This window comes from Planococcus citri, chromosome 3, assembly GCF_950023065.1.
Source record: "Planococcus citri chromosome 3, ihPlaCitr1.1, whole genome shotgun sequence".
NCBI classification, from domain to species: domain Eukaryota; kingdom Metazoa; phylum Arthropoda; class Insecta; order Hemiptera; family Pseudococcidae; genus Planococcus; species Planococcus citri.
The window spans coordinates 1,250,435-1,274,682 of record NC_088679.1 but is presented as its reverse complement, the minus strand read 5'-3'; the positions used below and the strand labels follow the sequence as shown (position 1 = coordinate 1,274,682).

The 24,248-nt window shown below is 34.3% G+C and overlaps 7 protein-coding genes across 10 annotated transcripts; 4 read left to right on the top strand and 3 right to left on the bottom strand.

Annotated features, from left to right (window-relative positions):
* Positions 1–709: 709 nt before the first annotated feature.
* Positions 710–4,150, top strand: gammaSnap1 (gamma Soluble NSF attachment protein 1). Its single transcript, XM_065357819.1, has 9 exons — positions 710–994; positions 1,139–1,206; positions 1,296–1,380; positions 1,473–1,490; positions 1,581–1,788; positions 1,870–1,940; positions 2,018–2,195; positions 2,275–2,508; positions 2,599–4,150. The coding sequence occupies exons 1-9, from the start codon at positions 936–938 to the stop codon at positions 2,680–2,682; spliced, it is 1,005 nt and encodes a 334-aa protein (XP_065213891.1). The 5' UTR covers positions 710–935; the 3' UTR covers positions 2,683–4,150.
* Positions 4,151–4,914: 764 nt separating this feature from the next.
* Wwox (WW domain-containing oxidoreductase) lies at positions 4,915–6,932 on the top strand. The gene is made up of 7 exons (XM_065357816.1): positions 4,915–5,114; positions 5,184–5,248; positions 5,336–5,569; positions 5,649–5,844; positions 5,952–6,137; positions 6,336–6,594; positions 6,682–6,932. Exons 1-7 carry the CDS (start codon positions 5,035–5,037, stop codon positions 6,865–6,867), a joined length of 1,206 nt encoding a protein of 401 aa, XP_065213888.1. The 5' UTR covers positions 4,915–5,034; the 3' UTR covers positions 6,868–6,932.
* LOC135841034 (zinc finger TRAF-type-containing protein 1 homolog) lies at positions 6,912–9,625 on the bottom strand. 2 transcript variants are annotated; one of them, XM_065357817.1, is made up of 7 exons: positions 9,490–9,625; positions 9,159–9,386; positions 8,820–9,058; positions 8,521–8,732; positions 8,253–8,413; positions 7,960–8,162; positions 6,912–7,790 (listed from the first exon to the last, which is right to left on the bottom strand). In XM_065357817.1, the coding sequence occupies exons 2-7, from the start codon at positions 9,372–9,374 to the stop codon at positions 7,712–7,714; spliced, it is 1,110 nt and encodes a 369-aa protein (XP_065213889.1). In that variant the 5' UTR covers positions 9,375–9,386; positions 9,490–9,625; the 3' UTR covers positions 6,912–7,711. The 2 variants fall into 2 exon arrangements, with proteins under 2 accessions (XP_065213889.1, XP_065213890.1); XM_065357818.1 differs by lacking the exon at positions 9,490–9,625 and having other exon boundaries at positions 6,912–7,445; positions 9,159–9,483.
* Positions 9,626–10,904: 1,279 nt separating this feature from the next.
* On the top strand, positions 10,905–16,629 carry LOC135841031 (fatty acyl-CoA reductase wat-like). Its single transcript, XM_065357813.1, has 9 exons — positions 10,905–11,105; positions 13,820–14,206; positions 14,305–14,553; positions 14,824–14,969; positions 15,084–15,193; positions 15,312–15,531; positions 15,622–15,861; positions 15,947–16,204; positions 16,301–16,629. The coding sequence occupies exons 2-9, from the start codon at positions 13,844–13,846 to the stop codon at positions 16,389–16,391; spliced, it is 1,677 nt and encodes a 558-aa protein (XP_065213885.1). The 5' UTR covers positions 10,905–11,105; positions 13,820–13,843; the 3' UTR covers positions 16,392–16,629.
* A 195-nt stretch (positions 16,630–16,824) lies between these two features.
* Dbp45A (putative ATP-dependent RNA helicase Dbp45A) lies at positions 16,825–19,169 on the bottom strand. Its single transcript, XM_065357814.1, has 8 exons — positions 18,994–19,169; positions 18,735–18,928; positions 18,523–18,656; positions 18,234–18,444; positions 17,998–18,164; positions 17,766–17,920; positions 17,470–17,670; positions 16,825–17,390 (listed from the first exon to the last, which is right to left on the bottom strand). The coding sequence occupies exons 1-8, from the start codon at positions 19,055–19,057 to the stop codon at positions 17,194–17,196; spliced, it is 1,323 nt and encodes a 440-aa protein (XP_065213886.1). The 5' UTR covers positions 19,058–19,169; the 3' UTR covers positions 16,825–17,193.
* Positions 19,170–19,314: 145 nt separating this feature from the next.
* On the top strand, positions 19,315–21,322 carry LOC135841036 (delta(3,5)-Delta(2,4)-dienoyl-CoA isomerase, mitochondrial). Its single transcript, XM_065357821.1, has 8 exons — positions 19,315–19,540; positions 19,822–19,984; positions 20,061–20,149; positions 20,229–20,356; positions 20,428–20,554; positions 20,635–20,788; positions 20,858–20,984; positions 21,143–21,322. The coding sequence occupies exons 1-8, from the start codon at positions 19,471–19,473 to the stop codon at positions 21,239–21,241; spliced, it is 957 nt and encodes a 318-aa protein (XP_065213893.1). The 5' UTR covers positions 19,315–19,470; the 3' UTR covers positions 21,242–21,322.
* On the bottom strand, positions 20,795–22,286 carry LOC135841037 (dynein regulatory complex protein 8-like). Of its 3 annotated transcripts, XM_065357824.1 has the most exons (5): positions 22,066–22,280; positions 21,874–21,987; positions 21,630–21,753; positions 21,342–21,552; positions 20,795–21,073 (listed from the first exon to the last, which is right to left on the bottom strand). In XM_065357824.1, the coding sequence occupies exons 1-5, from the start codon at positions 22,094–22,096 to the stop codon at positions 21,065–21,067; spliced, it is 489 nt and encodes a 162-aa protein (XP_065213896.1). In that variant the 5' UTR covers positions 22,097–22,280; the 3' UTR covers positions 20,795–21,064. The 3 variants fall into 3 exon arrangements, with proteins under 3 accessions (XP_065213896.1, XP_065213895.1, XP_065213894.1); XM_065357823.1 differs by lacking the exon at positions 20,795–21,073 and having other exon boundaries at positions 21,309–21,552; positions 22,056–22,286; XM_065357822.1 differs by lacking the exon at positions 20,795–21,073 and having other exon boundaries at positions 21,309–21,552.
* Positions 22,287–24,248: the final 1,962 nt, after the last annotated feature.

Here is a 24,248-nt window from a genome sequence, read left to right as displayed (position 1 = left end):
TTCAAAATAACGGCCATTTTGCTCATTTTTAACCATTTTCGTCTTGAAAAATTGCTTTTTTCTAGATGAAAAATTATGAGGATTTCAAAAAATTACATACCGTTGGAAAGCGCTTAAAAATCTGCACAAAATAACGCAATGAAATGTCGGTGTTGTCTATCTAGTTTTAAAGTTCTAACGCTTCAAAGTTCAAAATAGCCCAAAATCAGCTTTTTCAACTCGTAAATATTCAATTTTAGCGATGAAAAACTATGCGGATTTCAACAAATTTCATATCGTTGGAAAGAGGATAAATTTCTGCACAAAATCATGCCATAAAATCATAGGGTTCTCGATATGGTTTAAAAGTTGTAGCTCATCAAAGTTTAAAATACGTGTACAATACTGTGATTCAAATAGACACTCACTCTTCTGGGAATAATATTAAAAAATAATGATTCGTATTTTCTAAATTACCCTTTAAATGCAATGAAAAGTAATACGTATATAAATAACCGTCTTAAACAGAGTATTACATACCAGGATCATGTTAGTATTTCACCTCCGCATGAAATGATGAAAATAAAACCATCTTTCTTTATTTAATAGGAACGGAAGGACATGAGTATGTATTGAATTTGAAATAACCGGCTTTACGGTAAAATACGCGGTCTACACACGGTGTACCTACGTAGACCGATAAGGTTGCTTTTATAGAGGCGCCTTCCCTATAATCTGACGGATTCCACTGATGTTTATTTCATTTCGATAAGCTCAAAGCTGAGCTTTCGATAAGCGAAAACTGTGTTTGTTTTGTTATTAGTGTTGAACTTGGAGCTTTTACAGCTTTGGCGTTATAATCTTGTGTTACTTCACCATCAAAAGATCAAGTTTTTGAGTTGTGATTCCAGTTCCCGAGTACCTTCTTTTTACGCAGTGGTCAAAGCTGTCGAAGTATGGAAAACAGTAAAAAGTTTGACGAAGGAGCAGAACATGTCAGAAATGCTGAAAAATGGTAATCAATACAAATAATACTTCCGCAGTATGATTTTATTTCGTAAATATTCACGTACCTATTTCTAAAGCTTGATCGCTGAGGCGACCAGAATAATGTTTTCAATAAACGTTTGCTCAATGCGCAATTGTTACTTATTTTCAGTTTGAAAACCAATTTCTTCAAATGGAAGCCTGACTACGAAGCTGCAGCGGAAGAATACTCTAAAGCAGGTGCGTTGTTGGTGAATGATGCAATGTTATTTTGCTTGTGTAATCGTGTATTCGGGTCTAATCCTTTAAATTACATTTGTATGCTGTAGCTGTCTGCTTCAAGATTGTAAAATCATTCAGTCAATGTCGCGATGCATATATAAAAGCATCCAATTGTTACAAGCAGACTAGATCGTATCCTTTTACATTAAATTAATATTTTCATCGGTTAGGTATTATTGTACTGCATCAAGTGTGGGATAATATTTCCTTATTGACTATAATAGATTATTTCAAGCCGCTAAGTAAGTGCTGCGGTGGAACAATATTTAATTCCAAAAGGTTTAATTTTCTGATAGTTGGTGCTGTGTACTAATGGTTTGATTTGTTATTAGATGTCTGGAACAAGTAATTTTGGTATCAAAGGAAATGAACGATGTCAGAGAGGTTGCCAAATTAGCAGAAGAAGCTAGTACATTGTATCAGCATCATGGATCTGCTGACACGGCAATTTTATTGTTGGAAAAAGCTGCGAATATAATGCAAGATTCTAGTTCAGTAGATGCTCTGCGACTGTATCAACATGCTGCCGATGTAGCTTTGGTAAACATTAAAAAATTTGTTTCGGAATTTACTGTAACGTATGTAGAAAGGATTGAGTTAGTATAAATTCTGTTTGCACAGATGCAAGATAATTTGAGACAGGCAACGGAATTCATCAGCAAAACTGCAAGAATTTTGGTTAAACTGCAGTAGTATGTTTCATTGTGTTAATATAATGTGAATTATTTTTTAGAAATCTTGGTCTAATTCGACTTGTATGAAATTTTAGCTACGATGAAGCGGTTTCCGCTTTACGTCGTGAAATAGGATTACATCAGCTAGTGGAAAATATTGGACCTATTGGACGTTTAGCAGTGGTTTTGGTATTACTTCACTTGACCCGACGAGATTATGTGGCAGCTGAGAAAGCTTTCAAGGAATGGGGCAATTGTTGCGAACAAGCGGAAGTAAATTGCCTGTTCATAATTTTAGATATTTGCAGAATGGTATATTTTGAAAGTGTAATCAAATCTCACATTATTACAGGTTCAAACTTTAGAAACTCTGTTACAAGCGTACGATGAAGAAGATGCAGAAGGTGTGAAAAACGCTTTGAATTGTCCGTTTATTAAACACATGGATCCGGAATATGCGCGTCTTGCCCGTGATCTACCTTTACCCAAGGGTATCTCTACCATTCCACCACCAGCTTCAATTAGACCTAATGCAGCGCCTTCGTACGTTTCACCAAATGCTGCTAACGTTTTCTCCAATAACGAAGTACGTAACTCGTAAGAAAGTGATCCATTCGTATTCATTTATTACCGTTTTCGCAACCATCAAATCTTATTTTTATATTCGAAAATCTAGGATGACGTGAATAAATCGAATGATACATCTACCGAGCCAGCAAAAGATCTTTCAGAAGAATATGAAGAAGGTGGATTGTGTTGATCAGTGTGTATCATATTTACGATTTACGTTTCTTTTTTTACACCATCGTTCGTAAATTATGAACACGATTTTCTGCGTACATGGCTGACGTGAAACCATATCCCGATAACGGAAAATAACTCGTGCATTGCTTTAAAAACATGCCTATCTTTGTTGATTTTTGATCTTTAGTAGATCATAAATTGTTATTTTAGTTTCAAAAAAAAAGTTTATACGTGATGCTTTAAATTTTAAGTTTTTGTCGTCAGTGTTTATACTAATAGTAAGTATGCATAGTGAGACATTTAGGTTGATTCAACTTTTTTTTGTACATCGTAAACGAAATTTAGATTTTCATGAACGGACCTAAATTAAATTACTCTGGATTTAAATTTGAAGAAATCAATAAAAATCTTCAAGTGGTGAGCGTATGTTCTTTTCAGCGTAGTGCTAGATTACTTAATTTATCATGCACTTTTCATTATTTTGAAAATCTCAAAACTTCATCTGTTTTCCGTACACTAATTTTTTGTCAGAACTCTTTGTAAAATTTTCGGATTTTTGTATTAAATTTCGATGAAATAATTGAGAATTGTGGAAATATTACCCGTTGCGCATGGAAATTCAAATTTTAAGGATTTTGAAAAGTGAATGATAAATTAAAAAATGTATGCATATGTGCTGAAAAGAATAATTTATGCCCTTTATGCTTTCATTTCATAAATTTTAAATGCCGTCTTGCAATGTTTCCTCGAATCTTGGATTTTTTAAATATGCACACTTACTACATAATTACGTATTATGATTATTTACTCATTGTAAGAAACTTGATGTGTTGATTATTTCAATTTTTTGTTACCTGAATTTATTATTAATTAAGTACATTAGGTAGTTTTTGTTTAAATCCTATTTTTCCAACTCGTATGGAAATATCATTTTAAATACTTTAAATGTTTGGGATAAACTACCCAAAATTTTTGTTTCTCTTGCTTTAGAAATTGATATAAAAAAATGCAGTGTTATGTTCATGAATTTTCAAGTTTCGTAAGAATTTTGTGTACGGAATTACCTTTGTATTGGTATTGATGATGTATATTTTCTCAAATATTTCCGCTTTCACCTAAAAAAAACAAAACAAAACAAAAGGAAACTTCATGTTTTACAAAATTTTGTTTTTCTCATCTCTATTGCTACAAATTTACTTTATTAGTAGTACAGTGAGCATGTCTTCTATGTAATGTGATGATGATGAAAATACGAAGTATCCATTTATAAAATCTAGTCTCGTTCTATTTGTATGTATTTCAACAGTTTTCCTTTTTATCTTGTGTAACATTGTATCAGTTTTATTCGATTTACTCGTGTGGGTTAAACCTCTTATACCTGAATTTGTTGTTCATTTGAATTATTGTTGAATGTTGAGAAATTCCAAGCTTCGTTTAATTTTACCATTTATTTTTACCCATTAAATTTTAATTAGTAAAAGCTATGTTGTTGTTGTTTTTTCATATAAAATAATAATTAGTAGAACTGAAGTTGTGATAAAACTTTAAAAAGCTCCATGAAAGCTTATTCTCTCAAGCCTCAAATCAGTATTACGAAACGTAAGACACCTGCACTAATATCCCATGATAACCGGATAACGTAAGATTATTCAGAAGATGTCTGTCTACCTACTTCAATTTTAGGAATAATTATGGAATGCAAGAAACTCAAGAAACTATCACTCTTGAAATCTGAGGAGACAATCTTACACGCTCCTCGTCCTCTCTGAATTGAATCCACTACTTTTTGAATACACATAATTTTGCCCGTAGCTTCTTCAAGGTTAATGACCCAAGTCGAAGCTGGAGGCTGAACACTTTGACTATATATACATGGACTACTATCTTCATTGTCGCCGATGAAGCCGAAGTAATAGAGGTACTAGATCGGGAGTATCGGGAATTTTCATGCGCGCGCAGGAATCCGAACCACCCTCGCACCTTCCAATCACGGTGAACCACGGAGCGACGAACACCCTCCTACGTTCCAACGACCACTACGCTCGTTGCAACGAAATCTCGCGCATGCTCAGAGCCCATGTCCCGATCTAGTACCTCTATTGCTTTGGCTTCACGGTTCCCGTTCAACAACAATAGGAGATAGCAGTCCATGTATATATAGTCAAAGGGCTGAACAGTGGACAGCTGGACACCCTGTATGTGTATGACCCTGACCCATGACCGTGACCTCGTATTTGTTTACATTCCGAATTTGACGTCACGACAGTTTAAATGATAATAATGATAACATCGTTGATGGAATCTTTTTCGGTGTTTCTGTTTTCAGATTTTGCAAGCGCCGGAATAATCGTAAATTTAATGAAATCTAATGGATTCTGATGAAGATGATGCTTTACCACCTGGTTGGGAAGAACGAGCCGCAGTCGACGGGAATATTTATTACGTGAAGTGAGTGTTTCAATCTGAATTAAAATACATAGACATGTACGACGTAGCTAATTTGCCTTATTTTAATAGCCATGTATCGAAATCAACGCAATGGATTCATCCTGTGTCGAAAAGAAGAAAAATGGTTCCTTCGAGTACGAATTGATCTATTTTACCACTCGTTTTTCACGAACCGGCATCCAAGATTCGTATTCTTTCATGTTGTAATATTTTCATTTCAGAACTGCCTTATGGTTGGACAAAAATCGTAGAATCTGATGGCAAAATCATGTATAGCGAAGAGTCTACCAATATTCATACGTACACTGATCCTAGGCTGGCTTTTGCTTATGAGCTAAAAGATACTGAAAGTTTCTCTTATAAATATGACGGATTTTCGTGCGCTCTCGATGTACTTCATGGCTTGGATTTATCGTCGAAGGTGGCCATCGTTAGTGGAGCTAATTCTGGAATAGGTTATACGGCAGAAGATTTATGCTACGTATTTTTTTTCTTTTCAATTTTTGAATTGATTGATGTCTCGTTTGATGGTAGGTTTTGAAACTGCGGCATCTTTAGCGCAACATGGTTGTAACGTTGTGTTTGCATGCCGATCAGAAGATGACGCGGTGAAAGCAATTTCCAAAGTAAAGAATTCCAAAATTAGAGCCAAATGTATACCTATGAAACTCGATTTGTCATCTTTAAATTCTGTTGAAAAATTCAGCGATGAATTTAATAAGTTATATAAGTTAGCGAAATATTAAAATTCGATTAATGTTTTCTGTGTTGTATAGAAATTAGTTTTTCATACCCTGTATCTAATTCCGTTCTATTTTTGTCTACTTTTTGTTATAGGAATGTTGATATTTTGATCTTGAATGCCGGTGTTTTCTGTCTCCCTTATTCAATTACAAAAGATGGATATGAAAGTACATTCCAGATATGTTACCTGAGTCATTTTCATCTAGTGAAACTTTTAAAAAATAGTATTTTGTCGGCTTATAGTCCACGTATAGTTGTCGTTTCATCGGAATCTCACAGGTATAGTTCCTAAATAGTGAGTACTGAATTGGAAAGTAACTCCATTCATTCCAATTCTGAATAAGTTTTACTTAAGGTGGGTTTTCTGCGAAAAAAAATTGACCAAAGTTCGTGAAAAATTACTTTCCAATTTGACACATTTTGAAATTTGATTCTGTGAATCGTAATCGTCGTTATAATGAAGTTGGGAATTTTTAGGTTTTCAAATTTATGCTCCGAAACTTTGGACAGTACATTGTATTCACCTAAAAGAGAAGACTATTGGAGTTTGATGGCGTACAATAATGCTAAATTATGTAATATGTTATTTGTGAGCGAACTTCATCAACAGCTGTATTCGAAAGGTGTCAACGTTTATGCTGTCCATCCTGGCAATTTAGTTCGTTCGCGTTTAAGCAGATATCGTTGGATTTATGAAATAATTTTTCTCTTATGTTCCCCTTTCACCAAATCTTTGGTATGAATACTCAACTTGATGATCAAACTTTGAACGAATTCTAGCGACGTGATTTTATAATTTTGTACTTTGTGATTATTTTTCTAGCAACAAGCTGCGAGTACTTCAGTCTTCTGTTCAACTTCGCCATCGCTGAACAAAATGTCTGGACTGTATTTTAATAATTGTCAGATATGTGACCCTAGTGATAAAGCTAAAGATCGTCAACTTGCGCAGCAATTATGGGTTTTATCGGAAAATTTATTAAGAACATGTTCGTCAAAAAATGAATAGATTTTGAATACCTACATTCTTTCTTGAAATGGATTTAATAAAAGTTGTACTATCGGTGATTTAAATGTATTTGAATTCTTACAAAGTACATTTACATTTTAAAGAGTGCTCGTCTTTTCACTGGATTATCGTAAAAACGAGCGAAAACTAATACTTATTACAAAGAAAATCTATGAAACACGACAAAGCCAACAAAATAGAAAACATTTTTCTTTTAGGATAATTAAGAGAAACGTACAATATTTAATAAACAAAAATAATGAAAAGTTACAATTTTATTTTTCGCTATTTCTCTTCAAAAACGATATGATAAACAATAATCAATTTTACAAGAGTATTTTATCGATAGTCGACATTTCAAAACGTAAAGGTACATCAATTTGGAAAGAGAAATTAAATCTCGTACATCGAAATAGTAAACATGCGGATTACTTACAATATAATTAGTACAAATTTTCTAAAATAAAAAACACATTGCGTCGAAATTAAATCTTACAAACTTACCTTGTAGATCTCACTTGAACACGTCCAACGTGAAAAATAAGTCGTCCTATCTGGGAAGGAGAAACATTATCAACCTAACAATAAGGAAAAAATTCAGTTATTCAGTTTTTTCCAGCAAAACATAACATAAAACAAGATAAATGCAAACTATGTGAAATGAAATGATTACCCACTTACACAAATAAATAATACTGAATGGAGCAGAACAAATATGAAACAATTGTTTGACAGAATTATGATGTCTTAACACTTGAACGAGTAGTACTTACTTGATCTGGGGTGATACCAGAAACGAACAAAATCTCGGATCAGATTTCAAACCCAAAATTTTGTTCGTTAATTACGTATTATTCAAATTACGAAATAGAAATTTTTTTACCTGAAATTCCGTAGTACTTAAAATACTGAAATTTTCATCGCTGAAATAAATACTCTTGTAGTAATTTATAAAACGAAGTGTCAGTGAATGTAAAATGGTTTTTTAGTGGTAGAAATGTGTCGTGGGATGAAGAAATAAACGAAACTTCTCGTTGAACAAACATATTCGTGATATTTAAATGCTAACTAGAAGTGAAATAAAATACGTACCTAAAACTGATAGTTCTGGCAGCTAATAAGCGATTACATTCTGCGGTGTTCAACAAAGGTAACTTGACATACGGAGCTTCATTTTCAAGTTCTGTAAATTCAAATTTGTAAATTCTCGCTTTCAATTTTATGTCGCTGGAAGGTCCTTTCAAAACCATATAATGAATATTCATTGGCACCGATATTTTGCTTTTCAACGATAACTGAAAAAAAAATTACGTACAAGGATTGATTACGCAACAGAAATATGTACATACTAAAGATAAAACTATAGTGTAAGTCGAGTTCGTTACTTGATAGGACATTTCACGTTGGCAACTGAGCGCCGGATCACGTTGAAAATCATTGATACGTGTTTTCACAACCCATTGATAATTAAATGCGGAAAATCGAAGCGATTCGTAGTACAATTTATGGATGAATTCGTCCGTTCTGTATGGTTTCAATTGTAAGTCTACATAAACACAGAGATAGCAAAATTATACGCGATAAATAAAAAACTATAGTCTGAGATATTTTCTCAACGTAATGCGTATACGTATAGGATAAATATACGCGTACCATTGAGAACGATGTGTTCGTAAGATAACAGATCGAAGATCGAATCATATAAACACTTTTCTTCTTGATTTTTCTTGTCGATTACGTCAAGCACTTCCAATATTTGAGCTCCCGTCGTACAAGGGAATTGGCAAACTTTCTCATGTTCTGCGTGCTCGTGAAATGGTCCTCGCCAAGGACAACCGATACGACTATATCGACAGATGGTGATTCTGCGATACAAACATTTAATAATGTATACTCGTATTTTAATGCATAGATATAGGTACCTACAAAGTATACAAATCAAAGAGCTATACCTTTCATTGCATAACGACTGCTCGTGCCGACTGATTAAATTACGCGGATAATCTTTACCACAAAACTGGCATTCCGAAGGTAATTCGCTGACTGCTTTTTCGACAGCTAAATTACGAGTCGCCGAAATCTTGCTAATTTCAATACGACAATTAGGACAAGTCGCTGTTTCGTCTCGTAAACGTGCATCAGCCAACAAATGAGAGAAACAACCAGCGCACATTAAGTGACCATTTGTACACTGTGACATAAATCGTTACTAAGGTGTTATTTCATCAAATCCGATAAAGTAATAGAAACAAAGAATACATTTAACGTATATCGAATGCATAAAGTATAACCTGATAAATGGCGGTTTTCGGCAGATCCAAACAAACTGCGCAGCAAAGAATGCCTCCTAAACGATACTCCAAGTTTTCTGTCTTACATCCTTCGACTGGTGTTGGATGATCGGTAGTAAGCTTGATTTTCTTGCTTCCTGAAGGCGAATCATCCTCTTCTTTGATAGCTGCTTCGTTAGGTTCGTTAGCAGACGATGATGGAAGTACTTCGGCCATCGTAAAATGTACCTATTCGAAAAAAAAATATGTAATTATTCAGATCACAACACACGAAACTTGAACAAGAAATGAATAGCTTTTTTTCCGATTCGCATTGATAACAGAAAATTACTTGTATGATGATAGCATGATGCGCATTATGTCACGACGTGTTTCTGCTTGGCTCTTGGCTGTGACGAAACGGAGCGTCTTCGTCCTGATTGGTCGGAACAATCATGCTCGTAGGTGATTGGTGGTTTTTATCTAATTTCTTTTTCATTTTTTTTATGAGGCGCCGATTCAATTAATTTCGAACTTCTTTGGCCTTTTAGGTTTAAGCCTTTCATTTTTTTAATTTCGTTTTTTCGCAGAGAAGTCAAAAGTAAAACAATAGCTAGCAATATCGAATTCGTAAAACAATGTCAAACATGAAGCAATAGAGGTGTTCGAGTGCTCTCCACTCTCCAGCAAGTTACAGAAACCTCCACTACCTCCAGCATACATTTATTACAGAAATGAGGAAACGTGGAATTTTTTTACGTTTTCTGTAAAATTGCATTACAGCGGTTCGTGGTCCATTTTGAGTCTAATCATGAGCGCTCAATGCCCCTAATGGCAAACCAAACTACAAAATACCTAAACAATAAAATAGCCTATGTAGATTTTGTAGGTATGTATCGTTTTGGTTTTCTTTTATTTATAAATATCGTATGTATACCTTTGTCATAATTTGCAGCAGGAGCACATTTCTGGAATCAACCCAGAAAGCAGAATTCTAAACCCAAAAATCATTCATAAATCGTTTTAGTTGAATTCTGCAAATGTATATCTACACTTTTTTATATGAGAAAATCCAATATTACCTTGAGACCTACCTTTTAAATTCTGTAGTAAAATAAACTTTGAAAGTTATCTGACAGTGACATGGTACAGCTGCTGAGAAATTCTGCCAATTCCCAGGTTGAACCGAATATACGAGTCATTAAGCGTTGGGCCAAAGATATAACAGGAGTAATATATCTAATTTTTTGCGATCGTTTTACCCGTACATGATTCTGTGAAAAATTCCTACCCCGAGACGAGAAACGATCGAGTTGTTCTAATCAAGCGAATTGCAAGTTTATTTTTCATATAATCTAAAATTATAATATGTACAATTATCAATGGATACTCGTATAGTCATCAGTATCTATTGGCTATCTCATCTCTAGCACGAATTCCAACAATCGCACCACTAAAGGCAACTCACCTAGGTATATACTATGCTGAGCAAGTCGAATGGAAAGACAAAATAGGTAATAGGTACTTATAGTTAACTGTGTTACATACCGTACCGCGGGCTACTTGATGAGCAAGAGGAAACGTCGACAGGCATTCGATTTCGATGAAAAAAGGAAGTGATGCCTAAGTTTCGTCTACGTATATAGCTAATTAATTTTTCGTGAAATATTATAACAAAAACGAGTATTTCTACATGATGCTAGTGTTGAACTCGACGACCTTCGTCGGAGAAAATAATTAAAAGCGCTCCAAATTTAATATTCATATTGTTATAATGTTGCAAAGTCGACTTTTTATTAATAAAATTTAGAATGTGTTACAGTCGGTTGTCAACGAAGTGTTAAGTTGGCATATTTCTAACTTTATAAAAATAAATGCTGCATTCACATACTTTTCTGTTGCTGCTGTGAAAAAGTGAACTGATTTTGTGCTCATTTTCTAACCAGATTACCTATATTCTATTCTAAGGTTGGTACATCATTATATTTATCCTAATTCGCCTTAAAACTCATCTCAGCCAAAGAAATCCATACCTACTCCTATCATCCGTACATTTTGATTATGAGACACATTGTTTTCACTTATCACTTTTTAGGTACCTACCTACTTACTTTCTTTTCTCTTTTTGAAAGAACTGAAGAGTGGAGAGGGTTAAATGCTTGGAAAATTTTAAAAATTAGTAGGTATATAGGTACATATTTCAATAATTTTTGCATGTTGCATTCACTTCTTGGACGTTAAAAAATTAAAGAAGACGAACTCCCGAGGATAATTTTTATCCCACTGAACCATAATGAGATTTCTTCACGCATTAGAAAGTCTAATTTGATCATTTTTGAAACTGAAAAAATTTAATTTATAATATTATTAGGTATAAGGAAATGTGGGATTCACGATGAAATACGTCGGTGGCGGGAGGAGGAAGGTTGATTTGTCACGAATCCCGAAAAAATCAGTAGATACCTGCTTCACTGATTTTCAAGTGTTCAAAAATTTCAAGATATTTATTTTGATGATTTTTTTAGCTAAAAAATTGAAAATGTTTCGGAGGTAGTAAAAGTATATTTTGGGCCCTCGATGGATTAGGTTTTAAGAGGGAGGCGGTTGAAATGTCCCGAAATTTGAGAAGTAAGTTGGCAATAATAGATATAATAAGTACCTATTTCATTCATTTTTAAGCAGATGCTGCCTCGTTGACTTTTTCCACCTACAAGGATTTTTCAGTGCACCAAAAAATACATATATGTATGTTGAAAAAAATTTAGGATTTGATAATTTTTTTGGCTGGAAAATTATAAATTTACACGTATCGTGGAAACAGTAAGGACATTTAGAGTCCAATGATGAAATGGTAGCAGAAAGGCGGTTGAAATGTTTTATTGTCTAGCTGACCTTTGCAGCTTTAGAAGTATTCAGTATTGCACCAAAAATGTTGAAAAAATTTAGGACCGGTTAACAATCTTCGTCGGCTCATTCCTAGTTTTTCATACGTACTCCTTTATTTATTTCAATTCACGAAATAAAGATTCTCAAATAAAAACTTTTTGGACCCAAAATTTTCCTTTCAGTTGGTCAGAAAAGTTCACGCTGTACCAATAAATTCTAATATAGGAAACACTAGTTTTTCAGAATTTTGGGAGATATTTCATTGATATTGAAAGCTCTACAGAGGTTTTCTAAGTTTTCAAGAGTCTGACGAAATGTCAGAAAGCCATTTTTTTAAAGTTTGAAATGATGTCAGATACTCAAAATGCCAAAAATTTATTTGAAAATTCTTGAAAGTCAGATCTGGAAAAATGTCAAAAAAATAATTTCTGACATTTTAACGTAATTTATATAGGTACATAGGGTACCTAAACCTACGTTAACTTTTCCTCAAAAGTAGGTAGGTAAGCAGAAAAACAAATGGAGTTTGAGTCAGAAGTCCAAAATTCTGCCCAGCATTTTTATAACGTCCCCTCTATAATCGATTTCAACTTTCCAACCGAAGTCAAAGATGTTCTACCCCCACCGCGTAGGACTTCATAGAGCAGGGGTGGAAAGCTGAAGGATAAAACTTTTGGCTTTAATAGCTTTTAGCTTCAAAAAAATTGATAAAACTTTAGCTTTAGCTTTCGGCTTTTCAAATTTTTTCACTCAGGTGGATTGAGAATAAAGTGGAAACTCACCACCACAACAGCAACAAAAAAAAAATGAAAAAAACTGAAAAAAGGAGAAAAGTGAAAATTGAAAAATAACTCAAACTGAAACTACGAGTAAAACCAAATGAATTTTGCAAAAAATCTGAAAAATAAAGCTTTTGGGTAACCTTTATCTTTTCAATCATACAGCTTTGCCTAGCTTTTGGCTTTCAAAGAACCTCAAAAATCATCGACTTTCAGATTTTTGCTTTTAACTTTCATTGTTGATTTGATGAGATCCGACCTACACGAAGTTTATAGGAAACCTGCTAAACAAAAATGTTCGTTATAGGTACCTATGTAGATACTTTACGAGTTTATTAATTTGAATACCCAGAGGAACTGGATCGGATTTTTTCTGTTCGTTCTACCCAGCAACCTAATTAGTTAAACATATTGTATACGCGGAATACAAAATTAATAAACTCGAAATTACCCACACCCCACACCTTTATGGTAAGATCAATTATGAACATTTTTCACCTACAGTACCTCGCATGAATACATAAGGTTTGTTCGTTTTTATGACTCGGTCTAACCGGGTCTACACTTTCCTTACTCTCCTTACTCCGCTCTCCACTTTTTACCCCCGAGCGCTAGTGAATTTAAACTTACCCGGGTAAGAAAGTGTAAGAAACCCTGTTAAAAACGAACAAACCTATATTCCACCTACATACACGATCGCGTTAATTACGAGTAATTACTGGTATGTGCGGAAATGCGGAAATTCAAGTTCAATGTTTTAATGCCACCGAGTCAACGCTTTGTTTCTCCTTTAAATTATTGCTAATTCGATTAATCGCTCATTTATCATGATATGAAGCCTAGCATTTCATCAAATGCATTCTGCGGTGAACTTTTGAGTCGTACACAAATTAAGTACCTACTCGCTGAGGTGTCAGAAGAAGCTCGCTGTCCTTGGCGCTTGGTGCACATTGAAATCGCGATCACCTACCCATTTAATAAATTTACCAATTACTTAATATTCAAAAATTGTTTCAGATACAATTTAACTATAATTAAAAAATGGCACTCGATATGCATCGTAGAAACGTCCTGAAGAAAGGACAAGCTCAAGTAGGCGAAGACGATGCTGAACTATTGAAACGTATAATTACTCCCGAATATCCCAGAGATCCTTTGGAAATACTGGGCGAAAGGAACTTCAACTCACCTCGTGTAGTGCCAAAAGATGAAATCGGCACACCGGTTCAAGAATTCTTTCGCGATGTAACCGTTTTCATCACCGGAGGTACCGGTTTTATGGGGAAAATCTTGACTGAAAAATTACTGCGATCTTGTCCTCATCTAAAGCATATTTATTTATTGGTGCGAAATAAAAAAGGAAAGACTTCCGATGAAAGAATCAAAGCTATTTTTCAAGACAGGGTAATTTATACACAATTCATCAATATATGTTTTTTAAAGCAATACCTATACCTACTTGTACGCAATAATGTACAAATCGTTGTGGTATTTATGCGCAGCTTTACAAAAGACTCAAGCACGAATCTCCTGATTTCTATAAAAAAGTATCTGTGATGAATGGTAATTTAGAAGAGCCCGAATTAGGCCTATCTGACGAAGATAAGAAAAAATTTGCCGAACAAGTCAACGTTGTGTTTCACGGAGCGGCTACCGTACGATTTGATGAGAAACTCAAGCTCGCTGTTGGAATTAACGTTATCGGCACTAGAGAAATATTGAAATTGGCTAAAAGTGCTAAAAATCTAAAGGTAAATTTATCGTCAGTGGCCTTTTTTAGAGAGAGAGATATATATAACTATAAAAGTGAATTTGAATTACAATGAGTATTGAGTATACATAGTTGGAAAATTTCATCCCTTCAATTTCTAGCGTTTGCAAACCAAATTACACTGGTGTGTAGGTATACCATAGTTTGGGTTACTATAATATTAGGCGAATTCCTGTTCGACGTTTCGAATAAGACACATTAGGTATTTCACAACAATATGCCATAGGTAATTACATGTTGTTTTAAATAGGCGATGATGCATGTTTCGACAGCATATTCTTTTTGTCCTCATTCCGAAATTGAAGAAAAATTCTACGATATGCCTGTTCATTACATGGATGTGATAAATAAAGTTACTACAATGAATGATTCAGAAATTAATTTCGAAACACCCAAGTATGTAATTCATCCTTCTACGCAACTAACTTATGTATAAAATGAGTATAACGTTTGCATATCCAACTGTTAATACAAGGGGTACTACGAGACGTCTTCTATTTTTTTTTTCAGAATATTGGGCGAATGGCCCAATACATACACGTTTACAAAAGCGCTGGCCGAATGTGTGGTGAAAAATGAAAGTCAAGGTTTACCAATCGGCCTTTTTCGACCTTCTGTGAGTAAGTACCTGCCTCTAAAATAATACGCAACATTTTGCGATTATTACCTATAGCTATCGAGTTGTGATCACTGATCTTGCATACGTACATTATGTTTACCTATTTTGTCAAATTTCAGTCGTTTCGACCTACAAAGAGCCTGTTCGTGGTTGGATAGATAACGTTTATGGACCGATTGGAGTAATCGTAGGCGTTGGAACTGGAATATTACACGTTTACGAAGGAGGTTACGATAAAAGCAGTTCGGATATGGTTCCGGTGGATTTAGTAGTAAATGGTTTGATATGTGCGGCCAAAGCTACGGCTGAAAAATATGAAAAATTTAAATCGGAGAAAAGGTTTGTTACAGTTCACATAACCTACCTATCTTGAATTACTTAGTAGGTACATGAAGAATTCAAACGAGGGTTTTTGCTCTTATATTTCAGAGAAGTTGATATTCCAGTGTATATTTACTCCAGCGGAACTCAAAATCCCATAACTTGGGGAGAAATTATAGATCATTCGCTTCACTTTTCCTTAGAATGGCCCACCATAAAAGCAGTGTGGTATTATTCGTTGACATTTACCGAGAACAAATACCTGTTCACGATATTATCGTTTCTGATGCACACAATCCCCGGTTATTTCTTAGATTTTCTAGCTCGTCTTGTCGGAGAAAAACCAGTGTACGTTCTGTTATACCTATTGATAATCAACTCAGTACCTACCTGAATTCAAACTGATTTTTAAAATGTTTTGTTTACCGAACAGTTTAACCAAGATTTATAAAAAAATGAACGACGTTCGAGAAATTTTGACGTATTTTAGATCGCGCAATTGGGTTTTTAAAAATCACAATACTCAAGAACTTTGGCAAAGCTTATCCAACGAAGATAAACAACTTTTCTTCTTCAACATGACTGATTTCTCGTGGGAATATTTCTTACAAGCGATGTGCTTGGGATTACGAGTGTATCTTGTCAATGACGATATTCATACCTTACCAGAAGCCAGAATTAGATGGAGGAGGTAAAATCAAAAATACTATTAAGTCTAGGATACTGTACATACCTTACTGAAGATATTTCTATATCTTGACTGAAATATAATTTCATGTTTTTTCAGGTTGTACTATGCCCATGTTGCTCTCAAAACTGTTTTCTTTGCAGTATTAATCTTCCTGGTGTGGAGCTTGCTAAAATTTATTTTATTTTGAAAACGTTGTCCCAATGTCCATAGTCAACTATCAGCGTTAGGCTACGATTATCTAACCGTATACCTATAAAAGTATTTTTTGAAGAATCTTTGGTAAACCGTAAATAATCCCACCAATTAAATTGTATACAAATTTTTGTTACCAGTTACGAATTACGATACGATACTTGTATGAATTTACCTAAATTATAGGTTTATGCATAAATTACAATCAAAGTATAGTCGTCCAAAAAAGTTTATCTTTATCTTATTATTTTATTATCTCTCCACAACTAATAGAATTTGTCAATTTTTTAAACTAGCAAGAAAATTTCAAAAATCCATTTCCGTATTTTCTGATTTTGAAAGAATAAGTAAGTGACGAAAAAAAAAAGGAAAAAAACAGCATAATAAACATTACAACATTTTCTATCAGAAAAAAAAAATTTACGAAGTAAGGAAGCATATGATTTAATGTTTGTTTTAAAATTTTCAAGTGCAAGTACATTTCATCATAATTGAGGGGAAAATCCCACTGCAAATTACACGCATAAGTTACGTCATTTAACACGACAAATTTTTTAATCGTCGGATATCTGGTTTATCGTGTTAATTATTTAATTAACAAAAAACTGAACCGTTCGCGATTCTTTGATAATTTGTAATCTTACCGGCTTCCTAGAACTTCAAGGTTAAAATAAAAATTATAAAAAATATACATTCGCGAATAAAACACCAAAAAAATCTACTCAATTGTAAATGTCAAATGAACTTGAACTCTTCGACATTGCATCATCGATGCGAGACAATCATAAATTAAAACACTATTCCAACTCATCTTTAGTCTTTTTTCGCCTTTTTTTGGTTTTTCTATCTAGATTATTCGACTCACTCGCGATCATTTTCTTTTTTTTATTGATAATTTTTTTCTCATCTTTGAATTGATCGTCTTCTTCGAGTTTAATTGTGACCTCTCGTTCGGTAACGTTTACCTGAGTTAGAATTTCAGCCACATCTTTAGCTGAAAAACAAAAATACGCGTTGATTCGCTCAATTATTTTACACAATGAATATTAAGACAAATAATACAGTATACATACCTGAAACTGGATATTCATCGAATTTTTTGCCAAGTTGTTCTTCGATAGAACGTATTCGAGCAATATTATCCGGAGTTATCAACGAGATAGCAGTACCTGTCTTTTTAGCTCTGGCTGTTCTTCCGACTCGATGAAGATAATCGGTAGCGTTGCTAGGAATAGAATGATTTATTACTAAAGACACGGTCGGAATATCCAAGCCTGAAATAAGGAAATCGCAGTTGATTTCGAACATCATAAAAACAACGATTCGATATAAAAACGTAAAATTGAATGAGTTACGGTTAAAATCTAACCTCTACTAGCTACATCGGTAGCGATCAGTATTTTACGGCGTTCACTTTTGAATTGTTGTAACGAAGCTAAACGTTGTTTTTGAGTAAACAAAGCATTTAAACAAACATTTTCAAAACCAAGTTCATTCAGCATCGCTGACAATATGTGACAATTTCTGAAAAACATACAATATACGAAATAATGACACTCGAATTTTAAAATAACACCGTAATTGCGGCGGGGAAATATTACTTGCACGTATCCGTAAACACGATTATCAAGGCATCAGGATTAGTTGATAAAAACGAACGGATAACTTGGACAAAATATCCATTTTTTGCAGCTTTCGGACAAAACACGTACAACTGCTTTAAATATTCAACAACATTGTCTTGAAGCGTAGGTTTCCAAATAAATATCTGCGCGATAAAATTCAACGTAATATTTATTCAAATTATTGCGACACCGGAGATTTACTTGACGCTTACTTTTCTCGAGGAAATTTGTTGTATTTGTTCAAACGAGCTGGTAAAAGTTGCGCTGAACAATAAAATTTGTTTTTCTTTCGGTAAAGCTTTGAGAATAACTCCAATCTGTTGATTAAAACGACCATCGAACAGTTTATCAGCTTCATCCAAAACGAGAAATTTCAAGTTTTTGAAAGAAAATGTATCGCAGCTCTCGAGATGATCAGCCAACCTACACGAAACGAAATATTGAATTGTATAATTATTAATTACGCAGCTACAATCAAGCCGGAATAAAGGTCGCGCTTACCTTCCAGGAGTGGCTACAACAATATGAGGTTTTCTTTGTAACTCTTGGCCTTGTTTTACCATTTCAACTCCGCCTGTTACGACACACGATCTTATATGTATGGCGCTTCCGACAACGGAAATTTGGTCGTTTATCTACGAAATGCATATAAATACCTCGGTTATACTCGTTAAAGTATTATTCAAAAACTACGTGTTCTAATTCAGTAATACCTGATAGCATAACTCTCTTGTAGGAGATAAAATCAACGCAAATATGCCGAAAGGGTCTTCGCAAAATTTATGTAATATGGGTAACAAGAACGCTAAAGTTTTACCACTGCCGGTTTCTGAGCATCCTATACAGTCGGACCCTTTGAGAATTTCTGGTATACATTTTTGCTGAATTACAGTGGGTTTTCGAACACCTGCAAACATTTTCGGCGATTATTACATAGTTCGTAAACTTCACAAATATACAATCAGAACGTACCTATTTTTTCGCATTGTTCAGCCAGGCAGGGATTGAGCCCTAAAGTATGAAAAGAATCACTCATAATCAAGTCGACATTGTAAAATTTAAATGAAAATCAGAAAAACTTGTTGGAAAAGCTCCATAAATGATAAAATTACAAATTTTCCTTTCTTATCTTATCAATTTGTTTTTACACGTGCTTGCTGCTTGTTTAGCAACGCGCATGCGCCTATGCGCTAGACGTTGGCTGTTTTGAACAGAAAAATAGATCTTTTTTAATGATGTGGTGCAAAAGTTCGATGAACAGGTGATGACGTGTTCGTTTATTATCATTCTTATCATTCGTGTTGAAAATTTGCGAAAAATTGAGTGAAATGTGCTGTACCAAAAATTGGAAGTTGTTGAACTTTTGAAATATTACCTCGCTTTTATTTTTCATGACATCTTTATCATTTTGTTGAATAATTTCCCGTATCTAACGAGTTTTTTAAATTTATGGTCAACATAGGCATGCCGGGCATACGGTCATTACTAACGAGTAAATTTATTGCTGTTGGATTCTGTCGTGAGTACATACTAATCATTTATTTTATTGAAAAGTTGAAAGGAAAATTGAATATTCGCTTTCAAAGGGAATATATGTATGTACCATAAATTCATATTACCGAATTCCATAGTATTATTATTATTCATTCCTCTTCTACTGAATGTGCTTGTTTTTGCGTAAGACAATGCAAACAGTGTTCTATTTTCAACACAATTGCGTACCTATTTTTTTATAAAAATAATAAATGAACATATTTTACAAAGCATTTTCGTACATGACTTTTTTATTTTGCATTTCAGGAGTCAGTAATCGTGCAAAATTTTCCACTTCTCAAAATCTAATGAGTACTCCAACAATACCAAAATTTGAGACGCTCAACGTTTCTTTGCCAAAACCATGGGTATATCATGTCGAATTAAATCGGCCAGAAAAATTAAACGCCATGAGTAGCATTATGTGGAAGTATGTATAGTTGATGTTTCGGTTTTGCATCGTAATTTTTGACATATTTAAATATGTTTTTCTACCATTTTTACAGCGAAATGCAGCAATGTTTCGAAGGCTTGAACAATAATGCTGATTGCAGAGTTATTCTTTTATCTGGAAGTGGAAAAATATTTTGTTCCGGTGAATACGAAGATCAACGAGAGGATGTGTTATCAAATGTCTAGAATTTACAATCCGTATAATTTTGTTAATTTCACAGGTATCGATTTGCAGTCTTTTATGGAATTAGGTCAAAAATTCAATCCAGCTGACGACATTGCTCGAAAAAGTAAAATAGTTTACAACTACATCAGGTCATTTCAAGACTCTATATCTTCGCTTGAAAAAGTAGAATGCATTTTTTGTAAAGTACATATCTGTTGCGTGAGTATTTTTTTAAATGTACCGATTACTTTCAGTGCATGAAACCTGTGATTTGCGCCGTTCATAATGGTTGTATCGGTGGAGCTATTGATTTGATTACTTCTGCTGACATACGAAATTGTTCCAAAGATGCTTGGTTTCAAATTAAAGAAGTCGATATAGGTGAAAAATCATACCTATCCAGTTATTTATTATGCAATATTTCGTAATACTAATTTAAAATATGTATTTTATGATTGAAGGAATGGCAGCTGACGTTGGTACTTTACAAAGATTTCCTAAGATCATTGGCAGCGCTAGTTTAGCCAGAGAACTTATTTTTACCGGTCGAAAATTTACTGCAAACGAAGCGAAAGAATGGGGATTAGTCAGTCAGATTTACGACACCAAAGAAACGTAATATTCTGCGATCAAATCAAGTGTTATATTTTGTGTAAGTTATTTATAAATGTGTTATTTTCACAGTTTACTCGAAAATAGTCTGAATTTAGCAGAAAATATTGCAAAAAAAAGTCCAGTTGCAGTTCAAATGGCGAAAAAAAGTCTGATTTATTCTAGAGATCATTCTGTTGATGAAGGATTGGAACATATTGTAAGTGCGAAATTCCTTATTTTTTTCTTCGTGTTGAAATTTCATCCTGATACAGGATTTCAGCGTGGAAACTCGATTATTTAGTCAACCTGAAATGCATAATGTAATCTGATTAAGTAGGCAGTACTTTGTTGAATTTCCTTTTTTTTTCTCCTCAGGCGTTAATCAATCAGACAATGTTACAAAGCGAAGATTTGCAGAAAGCAGTTGTTGCGAGTTTAACGAAGGATGATTCGATTACATATTCAAAACTATGAGATTACTTAGCCATTTTTATACGAACTTTGTACTGTATACGGGTATTTATTAGTTGTAAAATAAATATTATTGAGATATAATTCTTAAAGGTATACTCACTATAATATGATTCAAGTACATTTCATACAAAATACCACCTTCTAAGGAATTGATTGCCACCGACATCATTTCTTTGAGTTCCTCTTGAGTGAATTGTTCGCCTCGTTCGGTCATAATTTCACTCAAGTAGTCTTTGTTTAAATACCCAGTGCTGTCTTTATCTAGAATTTGGAATGCTTTCAGAAGTTCTTCCGCAGATGCAGGGTGAAATCTAGGTAAATTGTGGTCATTATCGAAAGAGAAGTTTACTTTCAGCTATCAATACGTAATACCCAATGCAATACGTACCTATAATTGACAATTAAATTGGAAACAAAAGGGAGAAATTTGGAGATGTGTACATTTCCGTGACACTCGGGCTCTTGGATATTTTTAATAATCTCGTTTATTTCATTTTTTGAAGGAACACAGCCTTTAACAATAGTTACAACATAATCAACGATTAATTTATTTTTCCCAGTCTTCAAATAAAATGATAAGAAGGCTACATCAAACGATTACTCCTAGATCGTTATTTAATTTATTTATTTACCCAATGAGCATAGCACTGTTGGGATTTCTCGAACATCGATAGTTTTATTTCCGGTGTAATCAAATACTTCGAATACTTCTACTATTCGTTTTTCGAATTCTTTCAGTATTACGACTGAAAAAAAATACTTTTATAATGAGCATAAATGATATTGAACAAGGCTCATTTTATTTCAAACTTACGTGAAGTTACCTTGGTCATCAGAATTCGGTTCTGTCGCCATAATTGTCGTATTTTCCGCTTATTTTGCAAAAAACAAACGAAATACAGATATTCTGAACTCTTTACCGAACTGTAGCCCGTAATGTAACCCACCTTGTCTGACTCTTCCTATCAACTTCAGGTAACAAGTCAAGAATCACCATAGCAACACCTATGACCGATCAACGAAATCGTTTCATAAAAACGCGAGCAACGGTAAATTTTCTTCTCAACGCCGATCTCGAAGAGTGACTCGAATAACAAAAAAATCACTATCGCCATTTGTATAATTATTTACCGCAATCAATCATCATCTCTTATAAATATTACATAGGTAGGTACTTATATTATGTACGACAAAAATTCATAATAGTTTTTTCAAACATAATTTTTGAGCTCAGAGAAGGAAGCTTTGTATTGGCGATTGGACACTAGAATTGAATTCCCCGCCCCAAAAAAAACCCCTTGACCGAAAATTCAACTCGATTTTTGAGTAAAAAAGCTGCATTTTGGGCCAAAAAATGACCCATCGAAATTTGCGCGTCATGGAGTTGAATTTTTGGCTAGGAGGGTTTTTTTGGACGGCGAATTCATTTCCGGTGTCAGATTGTACAGACGATGCTTCCTTCTACTGAAAATTGGCAATTTTTTGAACTCAAAATGAGCTAGAAAAAAGTTGTTGCATTTCGTATTTTTAACGACGTTTTCTGACTAATTTGAGGTCGCTGAATCCAAAAATGACGATCGTTTTACTATCTGACTCGTATTCCGCGAAATAGTCGCAATTTATCACTGAAGCAGCGTCCCATGACACAAATGAGCACCAGATTCGGACTCGGCGTCCTCGAATTAGTCGAAAACGACATTTCACTCGATTTTTTTGGAAATTAAAAAAATCCCAAAAATGCAAAGGGGTTAGCTCATGCATTTTTTTGGGGAAAAAAACTTTTTGTCGCCAATCGAGCTAAAAATTTGGCTAGGGGGTTTTTTTGGGACGGGGAATTCATTTCCGGGGTCAGATTGTCCCGGCGACGCTTCCTTTTGCTGAAAATTGCCAATTTTTTGAACTCAAAATAAGCTAGAAAAAAGTTGTTGAATTTCGCATTTTTAACGACGTTTCCTGACTAATTTGAGGTCGCTGAATCCAAAAATGACGTTCGTTTTACTATCCGACTCGTATTCCGCGAAATAGTCGCAATTTCTGGCCGAAGCAGCGTCCCATGACACAAATGAGCACCAGATTCGGATTCAGCGACCTCGAATTAGTCGAAAACGACATTTTACTCGATTTTTTTGGAAATCAAAAAAATCCCAAAAATGCAAAGGGGTTTGTTCATGCATTTTTTTGGACAAAAAAACTTTTTGTCGCCAATCGAGCTAAAAATTTGGCTAGGGGGGTTTTTTGGGACGGGGAATTCATTTCCGGGGTCAGATTGTCCCGGCGACGCTTCCTTTTGCTGAAAATTGTCAATTTTTTGAACTCAAAATAAGCTAGAAAAAAGTTGTTGAATTTCGCATTTTTAACGACGTTTTCTGACTAATTTGAGGTCGCTGAACCCGAAAATGACGTTCATGTTTCAATCCAACCCAGAATGGGTCAGAAAGCGTCATTAATAGTGCAAAATTGGGTGTTTTTTCATACACAATTTTTGAGTTTTAAAAAGTTCAGTTTTCGAGTAGAAGGCGGCTTCGTCAGGGCAATTGAACACCGGAATTGAATTCCCCGTCCCAAAAAACCCCCTAGCCCGAAAATTCAACTCGTTTACGCCGTAATTTCGATGAGTCATTTTTTGAGTAAAAAGGCTGCATTTTAGGCCAAAAATTGACTCATCGAAATTACGGCGTAATCTAGCTGAATTTTCGGGCAAGGGGTTTTTTTGGGACGGCGAATTCATTTCCGGTGTCAGATTGTCCCCACGAAGCTGCCTTATACCGAAAATTTGTTATTTTTTAAAATCAAAATGAGCTTGGTTAAATTTTGCATTTTTAATGACGTTTTTTGACTACTTTGAAGTCGCTGAATCCAAAAATGACATTCGTTTTACGATCGGACTCGTATTCAGCGAAATAGAACTCGGTTCGATGTCACCATAATTGTCGTATTTTTCGCTTATTTTGCAAAAACCACGAAATGCTGATATTCTGAACTCGTTACTAAACTATAGCCCATAATG